This window comes from Poromitra crassiceps, assembly GCF_964638095.1.
Source record: "Poromitra crassiceps genome assembly, chromosome: 27".
NCBI classification, from domain to species: Eukaryota; Metazoa; Chordata; class Actinopteri; order Beryciformes; family Melamphaidae; genus Poromitra; species Poromitra crassiceps.
In genome coordinates this window covers 8,382,836-8,394,282 of record NC_139650.1, presented here as the reverse complement: position 1 = coordinate 8,394,282, position 11,447 = coordinate 8,382,836, and the positions used below count along the sequence as shown (strand labels likewise).

The window sequence follows — 11,447 nt, the reverse complement described above, 5'->3', positions numbered from 1 at the left end:
CACTGAGGCTGTCTGTTATCCCTGGTGGAGACATTGGCACCAGCGCCTCACTGAGGCTGTCTGTTATCCCTGGTGCAGACATTGAGGCAATGGAAATGTTACAGCATCCAGACAGCAAGTCATTATCACTCAGCAAGGGAACACTAATGTCCCACAATTACAACTGTTCTGTTGGGAAACATTTTCATTTTTAAAGCTCAACCCCAAACAGACTTGAATTTATGTTTCTTTTTAAAAATGTAGTGAGAAGTCAATTTCTCTTGGAAAAGATGATGGCTACAGGTGGTTGCAGGCTGCAACACGACATGAAGTGGGAGAGGGTCTGCTCCAGTGAGAAGTGGGACAAACATTAATTATTGTTGGAGGGATCTTACAAAACCAAACTAAACTGTATTTCATCATTGTATTTCTTTTGGCTTTTTTGTATTATGTTTAGTCTTTTTATTTCATTTTTGTCTTTTTTGTTTCTTTTGTTTATGTGAGCATGTACAGTATTGAGTTGTCATATTGTGGTAGTGTCTGTTATGTGTGGTCTTTTGTGACTGTAATATAATAATAATAATCATAATCATAATCATAATCATAATAATAATGATGATAAAAACACTAATGTTCCACAGTTGCAGTTGGTCACAAGTATGGTCCAGGAGGGTATGATTCAGGATTAGAAACCCATAACACTGTTTGAGAGGATTCCCTGAGCACATAGAACACATGCTGCATGATTCAGAGCCCAAAACACAGGGTGGCAGACTGGCAGTGATGGTACCAAGTGTCCAGTCCAGCATTTGCCCAGTCATAGCCCGTGCCCAGAGTTCAGTCATAGCCCGTGCCCAGAGTTCAGTCATAGCCTGTGCCCAGAGTTCAGTCATAGCCTGTGCCCAGAGTTCAGTCATAGTCTGTGCCCAGAGTTCAGTCATAGCCTGTGCCCAGAGTGCCCAGAGTTCAGTCATAGCCCGTGCCCAGAGTTCAGTCATAGCCTGTGCCCAGAGTGCACAGAGTTCAGTCATAGCCTGTGCCCAGAGTGCACAGAGTTCAGTCATAGCCTGTGCCCAGAGTTCAGTCATAGCCTGTACCCAGAGTTCAGTCATAGCCTGTGCCCAGGGTTCAGTCATAGCCTGTGCCCAGGGTTCAGTCATAGTGCCCTTATAGTCAGTTGAAAGTGGCATCAAGACCTACAAGTCATGGTGGTATACATAATCATTTTTGTGTTGTTTGCACTTTTAAGTCCGATTCACACCTAGACCAAAGCTGCCAGTGTGCAGGCACACTTACAAAAAATAACATCTTTCAGAAATGTTAGGCTTTTCTAGTTCAGTTAAATGCAAACAAACATTGACTCTACATTAGCTTTGCTAATTGCTAACAAGCTAATGTTAGCATGACTAACGAAAATGGCTTAGTTTGCTGTTTGCTCAGCTTTTGAGCTCACTTCAAGGACGAACTGATGAATCTACTCTATTTAGCTGACACCAAAAGTACTAGGCTACCGTATCACTATTTCCCCTCATTCCTCAATTAGGTTCAACATGAAATATTAGCAGTTTTCCCATAAGGTTTTGTCACTTGGTAAACACAAACTAACTGTAACTGTGCTAACAAAATAAGAAGACAAAGTTTGGATAATGTCTTGGGCCTGGCCTAGTTAGTAAGAGCTCAGTCACAGGTCTAATAATAACCCGCTGGAATTCCCCTCTTGGCCATGCTGATGAGCTCAAATTAGCTGGGGCCTTGCCCGCCGTGCTCAGGCTGTTGTGTTGGTCTGAACTGACCTATATTCCAAACTAAGGACATGTGAGTCTGCAGGTTCCCACCTGTTTTGTAACGCAGGAGGCAACCTGAACACTTGATTCCTTTTTAAGTACAAATACCGATCTGAACATTTAGAAGACACATGGTGTTGGTCACTGTAGCTTCTCAATAGTATGTGGAGGCAGATCACAGGGGTACAAAAGAAGATCTGAATCATCTACTGTAGATCAGGGGTTCTCAAATGTAAGGATGTTGTGGCCCAAATTGAAATCAGAAAAACTTTGGGGGCCCAACCCAACCCTTTAATCACAACTCTGATCAACACACAAGACTAAGATGATGTATTTCCCTGTATAACTGTTTTGTTATATTATATATTTTTTTATTTCATTAACAGAGCATGAATTTGGGCATAAGGGAAATTGATAATCCATCCAATAATCCACACATTGGGAATCACTGATCTAGATTATTTATTTTACCACTAACTAATACATCAAGACACGACAACATGATGTTAATTAATAATGATAATTAACATGAGAAAGGCCAGGGGCATTTCATGAAGGCCATTAGGCCAACACCTCCCCAATTGAAGTGGGAGGAATATAATTGAATCATTAGAACTAGTATTTCCTTGTGATATTTTCTCAAACTTGACAACAGTAGTTTGTACAGAAAGAGGATCAAGGTCAAGGAAGGACAGATATTTCTGTCAACTGAATGTGGCTGCTTGGCCTTAATGTTAATGTGTGCAACAGTGTCTTTGCAGGTGCATGGTGTGCGTCAAGTCACGTCAAGTTTATTCCCATTAGCCCCAGTTCACAAGCATGTCTCTAAGTACTTTACAGAAAAATGTGTCTAGCTAGATCTAGCTAAACATAATCAATGAACAGGTAGGCAAGCAGATTTTAGCACCCCCCCCCCCCCCCCCCGCAAATAAACAATAAAACACTGATATAAATAATAATAAAAATAACAGTTGACATTGTGTGTGTGTGTGTGTGTGCATGTCTGTCTGTCTGTCTGTGTGACAGGTCCGATTGTGTTAAAATGTGCATGGGCAGGTTGGTCATTCCTGGAACCGCATGGAAAGTCCTGGAAACTAGCTGGACACCACCATCATTTCCGGCCAAGCAAAAGGCACGGTTGTATAATATTGCTGTGTGCCTATTTAACCTGGGCAACGCCGCGCACATTGCTACTAATGCATAATGGGCAAAAATTGAACAAGCTTTAATAGACAAGAAAAGAACAGCAGCAGCAAACAACAACAAAGAAAGAAAACAGGAGGCGCGGTGATCAAAAAGACAGGAGAGAGAGAGGCAGCATGTGGGCGAGAGGAGGGATTGAGTTCAGAGGAATCACTGGGCAGCTGCAGCGTCCAGGACAGCTGTGTTTCAGTCTCATCTCGCTCACAGCATCTACTGCAGGTCCAGTTTCATAACGTGAGAGTTGAACTGGGGTCAGGTAAACCTTATTGCTCGCTGACCAATGCTTGACCCCAGCTCACCGATAAAATACCGCGACTGATTCATTTGCACTGTAGCAGAAGCGAAAGTTGATTGTCAGCGGTAGGGATGCTATTTTGATGTCAAACACAAATAAAATAATCCCATATAGGTTTTGGTTCACAACATTTTTTTTTTATGTTTCTCAAAGGTCTCGAATGATCTAGGTGCTGTAAAAGTGGAAAAAATCCCAATGTTTTTCCTTGGTTCTCCTCTCTCACGCAGGGACAGGATCGACCCTTTCCTCTTCAAGTTTCAGTTTAAGAATGTGGAGTACTCGTCCGGCCGCAACAAGACCATCCTGTGCTACCTGGTGGACATGGGGGCCGCGTTCCCCGGCGTGCTGAGGGGCTGCCTGGAGGACGAGCACGCCGGGCCTCACGCTGAGGAGGCCTTCTTTCTGCAGAGCCTGCCCAGCTATGACCCCGCCCTCACATACAACGTCACCTGGTACAGTACATGCTATGACCCCGCCCTCACATACACAGTCACCTGGTACAGTACATGCTATGACCCCGCCCTCACATACACCGTCACCTGGTACAGTACATGCTATGACCCCGCCCTCACATACACCATCACCTGGTACAGTACATGCTATGACCCCGCCCTCACATACACAGTCACCTGGTACAGTACATGCTATGACCCCGCCCTCACATACACCGTCACCTGGTACAGTACGTGCTATGACCCCGCCCTCACATACACCGTCACCTGGTACAGTACATGCTATGACTCCGCCCTCACATACACCCCATCACCTGGTACAGTACATGCTATGACCCCGCCCTCACATACACCGTCACCTGGTACAGTACATGCTATGACCCCGCCCTCACATACACAGTCACCTGGTACAGTACATGCTATGACCCCGCCCTCACATACACCGTCACCTGGTACAGTACATGCTATGACCCCGCCCTCACATACACCGTCACCTGGTACAGTACGTGCTATGACCCCGCCCTCACATACACCGTCACCTGGTACAGTACATGCTATGACCCCGCCCTCACATACACAGTCACCTGGTACAGTACATGCTATGACCCCGCCCTCACATACACCGTCACCTGGTACAGTACATGCTATGACCCCGCCCTCACATACACCGTCACCTGGTACAGTACATGCTATGACCCCGCCCTCACATACACCGTCACCTGGTACAGTACATGCTATGACCCCGCCCTCACATACACCGTCACCTGGTACAGTACGTGCTATGACCCCGCCCTCACATACACAGTCACCTGGTACAGTACATGCTATGACCCCGCCCTCACATACACCGTCACCTGGTACAGTACATGCTATGACCCCGCCCTCACATACACCGTCACCTGGTACAGTACGTGCTATGACCCCGCCCTCACATACACAGTCACCTGGTACAGTACGTGCTATGACCCCGCCCTCACATACACAGTCACCTGGTACAGTACATGCTATGACCCCGCCCTCACATACACAGTCACCTGGTACAGTACATGCTATGACCCCGCCCTCACATACACCGTCACCTGGTACAGTACGTGCTATGACCCCGCCCTCACATACACAGTCACCTGGTACAGTACGTGCTATGACCCCGCCCTCACATACACAGTCACCTGGTACAGTACATGCTATGACCCCGCCCTCACATACACCATCACCTGGTACAGTACATGCTATGACCCCGCCCTCACATACACCGTCACCTGGTACAGTACATGCTATGACCCCGCCCTCACATACACCGTCACCTGGTACAGTACATGCTATGACCCCGCCCTCACATACACAGTCACCTGGTACAGTACATGCTATGACCCCGCCCTCACATACACAGTCACCTGGTACAGTACATGCTATGACCCCGCCCTCACATACACCGTCACCTGGTACAGTACATGCTATGACCCCGCCCTCACATACACAGTCACCTGGTACAGTACATGCTATGACCCCGCCCTCACATACACCGTCACCTGGTACAGTACATGCTATGACCCCGCCCTCACATACACAGTCACCTGGTACAGTACATGCTATGACCCCGCCCTCACATACACCGTCACCTGGTACAGTACATGCTATGACCCCGCCCTCACATACACCGTCACCTGGTACAGTACATGCTATGACCCCGCCCTCACATACACCGTCACCTGGTACAGTACATGCTATGACCCCGCCCTCACATACACCGTCACCTGGTACAGTACATGCTATGACCCCGCCCTCACATACACAGTCACCTGGTACAGTACATGATATGACCCCGCCCTCACATACACCGTCACCTGGTACAGTACATGCTATGACCCCGCCCTCACATACACAGTCACCTGGTACAGTACATGCTATGACCCCGCCCTCACATACACCGTCACCTGGTACAGTACATGCTATGACCCCGCCCTCACATACACCGTCACCTGGTACAGTACATGCTATGACCCCGCCCTCACATACACCGTCACCTGGTACAGTACATGCTATGACCCCGCCCTCACATACACCGTCACCTGGTACAGTACATGCTATGACCCCGCCCTCACATACACCGTCACCTGGTACAGTACATGCTATGACCCCGCCCTCACATACACCGTCACCTGGTACAGTACATGCTATGACCCCGCCCTCACATACACAGTCACCTGGTACAGTACATACTGTAGCTAGCTTACACTGTCGGATACTGTTACCGCATTCATGACAACTCGGACCGCTGGAAGTTTCAACTCGGAACCTCCGCCCCAGCAGGCATATTTGGGTTCACACTGCCCTTCCCGCTCGGAGGGAAAACACAGGGAAAAACCAAGGAGGGTTCTGGGAAGTGGAGGCGGTAATGCAACATTTTGGATGAGATGTGTGGATATGACGTCAACTCGGACAAAGCGGAGCTCTGAATGATACCCGAATTTCCGAGCTGTAATTCCGGCATGGACGACCGTTCAATTCACTTTTTACATGTCGGAACCCATTTTTTCCGGTGGTCCGAGTTGTCTTGAACGGGGTATAATAAGTGTCAAATGTGATATCATTATTTATTATTATTAACCTTTATTCATACAGGGGAGCCTCACTGAGAGCAATGCTGTTTCTCAGGAGTGTCCTGTTCACATTACATACATCATATACAGTACAGTATACTATACATTCACTAGGTTACATTCTGATACTACACAACACTTTATAATATCTATCTATCTATATATATCTATAATATTCTAATATCTTTAGACAGTGGGAAACCGGAGCACCCAGAGGAAACTCACGCAAACACATGGGGAGAACATGCAAACTCCACACAGAAAGGACCGGGGTGGAGATTCAAACCCACGACCTCCTTGCTGTGAGGCGACAGTACTAACCACTGAGCCACCGTAATGTGTCAAATGAAAGGATAAAAGTGTCTGTATTTTCATTTAAACGTTTTTATATGAATTACACAAAAGGCAAAGATTTGTTTTTAAACCTAGAAAGACCATATGTCATTTTGACCTCACTGGATTTCCCAGGGTTCTAGACCTATTTGGTAGTCTATATTTTCACATTTTGGTGTTGCTTTGTCTTTTTAAAAGATATCTTAACACAATAAATGCATTAATCTCTCAATTAGGTATTTATAATGAAAGATTATAGAGTTTGGAATCTAGCGGTCAAAATTACCACTTACATTATATGGCCATTCTAGTAGTTATGGAATTCTGGCACTTCTTTAAACTTGTTCAAATGCACATTTTGGTGTTATTTCGTCTTTTCAAATGATATCTTAACACAATGAATGCTTTCATCTCTCAATTGGGTATTTATCATGAGAAATGATAGAGTTTGGAATCTAGAGGTCAAAATTACCACTTACGGTCGTTCTAGTAGTTATGGAATTCTGGTCCTTAGTGTTAAGAGGCCACTCGTGAGGAATTATAATACACGTGCAATGTGTTGTGTGGCCATCAGTGTTGGGCAAGTTACTTTCAAAATGTAATATACTACATAATAGTTACTTTCATTTGAAAGTAATACGTTACTTTACAATATTACTGTCTGTGCAGAGTAACTCGTTACTTATCACACTACTTTTGCATTACTTTGACCAAAACAACAGCAGCAGCAGAATGACATCGCCGCCCCGGAACCATCCCGAAAAATAATTTCAACCGTCTTGAAGTCAGTGTAAAGTGTCCAAAATTCTAAATGTTATTCTTTTCCTTTGTTATTGTCATCTATAGTGCTTATTTGCATCAAAAACACACAGTTTGATTAGGAAATGATTATATCTTTTTAAATTTGTGCTTTGATTAAAAAAAAGAAATAGCTCAATTTGTAACTTGAGTTACTTGACAAAGTAACTGGTATAATATTACTGAAATCCTATAAGTAATAAGTTATATTACTGAGTTACTGCTAAAAGTAATATATTACATGTAATATGTTACTTTTGTAATGAGTTACCCCCAACACTGATGAGAACACATTTACTGTTGCCTATGTCAGCAGCACTGAAACATTCCACAAGCAGTTTAGAGTTTTATAAATGTTTATGACTACTTAGCGATCAGAAGTTGCCAGACGACCTTTTAATCTTAACAGGACAACCTCTGATAATTAGTCATAAACATGCTGTAAGATGCTTGTAATTGTAATTGATTGCACTACCGATATGGTCCTCGGAGAAAGTGTTAACAAGTTAGTTTAATTAATTAGGTGTACAATTATATAGACACCAAGAAAAAAGAGAGAAGCAAAACAACTACAAATATTTCCTCCCTTTGTTCAAAACCGCCTCATTCTCCTCAGGTATGTCTCCTCCAGTCCCTGTGCAGCTTGTGCAGCCAAACTAGCTGAAGTCTTGAAGGCCAGGAAGAGCATGAAGCTGTGCATCTTTTCCGCTCGGCTGTTTGAGTGGGAGGAACCCGAGATCCAGGCAGGGCTGAGGGCCCTGCACGCTGCTGGCTGCAAGCTGAGGGTGATGAAGCCACTGGACTTCGCCTATGTCTGGGACACGTTTGTGGAGAGCGACGACGAGCCCCTGAACCTCTGGGAAGACTGCAAGGACAACTACGAGTATTACGCAGAGAAGCTGTGTGACCTTCTGGAGTGACCACAGTGAGTGTATGGGAGGGGCTAGACATCCTGCAGTGACCATGCAGTGACCACAGTGAGTGTATGGGAGGGGCTAGACATTCTGCAGTGACCACAGTGAGTGTATGGGAGGAGCTAGACATTCTGCAGTGACCACAGTGAGTGTATGGGAGGAGCTAGACATTCTGCAGTGACCACAGTGAGTGTATGGGAGGAGCTAGACATTCTGCAGTGACCACAGTGAGTGTATGGGAGGGGCTAGACATTCTGCAGTGACCATGCAGTGAGTGTATGGGAGGGGCTAGACATTCTGCAGTGACCACAGTGAGTGTATGGGAGGGGCTAGACATCCTGCAGTGACCATGCAGTGAGTGTATGGGAGGGGCTAGACATTCTGCAGTGACCACAGTGAGTGTATGGGAGGGGCTAGACATCCTGCAGTGACCACAGTGAGTGTATGGGAGGAGCTAGACATTCTGCAGTGACCACAGTGAGTGTATGGGAGGGGCTAGACATCCTGCAGTGACCATGCAGTGAGTGTATGGGAGGGGCTAGACATTCTGCAGTGACCACAGTGAGTGTATGGGAGGGGCTAGACATCCTGCAGTGACCACAGTGAGTGTATGGGAGGAGCTAGACCTTCTGGAGTGACCACAGTGAGTGTATGGGAGGGGCTAGACATCCTGCAGTGACCACAGTGAGTGTATGGGAGGAGCTAGACATTCTGCAGTGACCACAGTGAGTGTATGGGAGGGGCTAGACATTCTGCAGTGACCACAGTGAGTGTATGGGAGGGGCTAGACATTCTGCAGTGACCACAGTGAGTGTATGGGAGGGGCTAGACATCATGCAGTGACCATGCAGTGAGTGTATGGGAGGGGCTATACATCCTGCAGTGACCACAGTGAGTGTATGGGAGGAGCTAGACATTCTGCAGTGACCACAGTGAATGTATGGGAGGGGGTAAGGAGAGCACAGTCTACAACTACAGCCTAAGTGTCTCTCCCTGGGTGCCTGTTTTTTCCCTTGGCTTTAAACAGTTGGCAGACTGAATTGGTTAAATGTTCCATATAACATTCAGTTTTCTGGATGTTTTCAAATTGCTATGGCTCAGGACAAGGATAATGTTCTTTGTTTTTTTTAAACAAATAAATGTAGTTTAGTTTAAAAGATGAATTGAATTATGAATTTGAAGACTTTATTCACAATACTGAACCCTGATTGGTGGTAAACCAACTGAGTGGAGGCTTTCCAATTCAAATGCTGCGAACTGGCCTGCTTAGAAGGATTTCAGTAATTATTTAGTGAGGGGAGCCAATCAGGATCAAGTCCAGTTGTGATGCGTTTACCGAGTTAGGAAACGGCATGGAAAAACGGTGGATTTTGAAAATCCAATCACTTTCAATTTAACTCGAACAAAATCACATTTAAACATCTGTAAAAAGAGGGGAGCAACTACTTTAGCCTGCTATAGTGCAGATTTAAGCTAAAACAGGGTGTAAACAACCTTTTTTTCAAGTCAACTTGGCATCTCAAGGCTTGTGGAGACTTGGATTATGCCAGGTGAGCAGTATGGAGGCATTATGTTTTGTTTTGTTTTTGTTCTTTTATGTTTTTGCTCATGTTAACGGGGGTAGGCTAGCCAGTACCATTGACTACCATTCAGTGTGCTAAGCTAACTAGCGCTATTTTTCCACTACGCGCACGGAGAAAGGAAAGTCCTTCTCGTCTCACTATTGCGAAGATGGCAAATAGGCAAATCTCCCAAAATGTTGGCGCGGGGCTTCCTTTAAACTGAGAACTAAAAGAAATGTTTCATGTGGTCCTAATCCGCAAACAACATAGTGGCAACTGTCAAGGCTAATTTACACTCTTATTATGAACTGTAAGCAGATCTCTTTGATAAAACTGTGGTGTCTTTCAGGTTTGTGGCTTGTTTATGGTTATTATTAATGCTGAAAATATTTAAATAATCAAGAGATGGGTTCACGTGATTTTTCTCCCTTCTCTCTCTGTTGATCCAGGAATCCAGTTGACCCAGAATTTGTCCACCCCCTGATTGCCACCACTACCTTTTCACTCATAGCATAGTGATGTGTACATGAAACAATAGTAGGTGTGTGTGTGTGTGTGTGTGTGTGTGTATGACTGTGTGAGTGTTGCCTGTTTACAGTAGTGTGAACATATACATATTAGACAAAGTCAGAACGACCATCCCCTCTACATCGCAGCGATCTGGCTTATGTCCTGGTTTGACTGCTGCAGTCCTCCAATTCTCTGGATCTTCTCTGCAACATCAACATTGGCATCTGAGTTTGTGCATTAAATTGTAGTTCATAAATGTCTCCACAAAATGTGAACATAAGCCTAAGCAACAATTAATTAGTCATACAATTGTCTGTTTGTGTTTAACACCTATTTTCATAAACTACAATAATGCTGTCCATGTGATTAATATTAAAACAGATTTTGTTTTGTTATTTGCATTTATTTTAACTGAAAGATTAAAAACCATTTTTCTACAGCACTGAAAAAGTTACATCTGCGCACTATCTGAATAAATCATCTTAATGTGATTTTTTTTTATAAAAGAGTTTATAGTCTAATTGAATGTTACATATTAAGAGTTGCACTTTTCAAAGTTTAAGATGTAGCAGATACACGCAATAAAGATTATTGATGATAAACCATTTTAATCTCATATGGTTTTATTTAAATAAAGCAATATTCTGTTTATTTTATATGTCACTCATTCTGCATTATTGCATGCTTCGTGCACAGCATCAGCATGCATGTATCAGCCTATCTTAAAATAAATAAATAACACAAAAACACGAAAGTATATCAAATATCTAGTAGAGCTGAACTAGTAATTATACTGCATCTAGATTATCGATGTTGTAAATACTAAATTGAGAATAGCCTACATAAGGATTTAAGGGGTTTGAGCCATATTACCCATATTACAGTGCCCACAGTTGTGATAGCCTACTCAGATGATGAGGTCAAGCGCTCTCTAACACCATGTCTGTAACCCTTTTTTGTTGCTGAATTAGGCTACAGTAAGTCTACAAAACATGTACAGCACAGGTATATCTGCTC

General features: G+C 44.3%; 1 protein-coding gene across 1 annotated transcript in view; it reads left to right on the top strand.

The window, feature by feature from the left end:
- The window catches only part of apobec2a (apolipoprotein B mRNA editing enzyme, catalytic polypeptide-like 2a), a gene marked incomplete at its 5' end in the record, with an annotated part of 12,491 nt that extends 1,706 nt beyond the window's left edge, over nucleotides 1–10,785 (top strand). Inside the window, 3 exons of the mRNA XM_083662002.1 lie at nucleotides 3,489–3,713; nucleotides 8,061–8,369; nucleotides 10,370–10,785. Of these exons, the coding sequence (XP_083518128.1) occupies nucleotides 3,489–3,713; nucleotides 8,061–8,364 (529 nt within the window). The 3' untranslated portion in view covers nucleotides 8,365–8,369; nucleotides 10,370–10,785. The remainder of the gene's footprint in view (nucleotides 1–3,488; nucleotides 3,714–8,060; nucleotides 8,370–10,369) is intronic.
- Nucleotides 10,786–11,447: the final 662 nt, after the last annotated feature.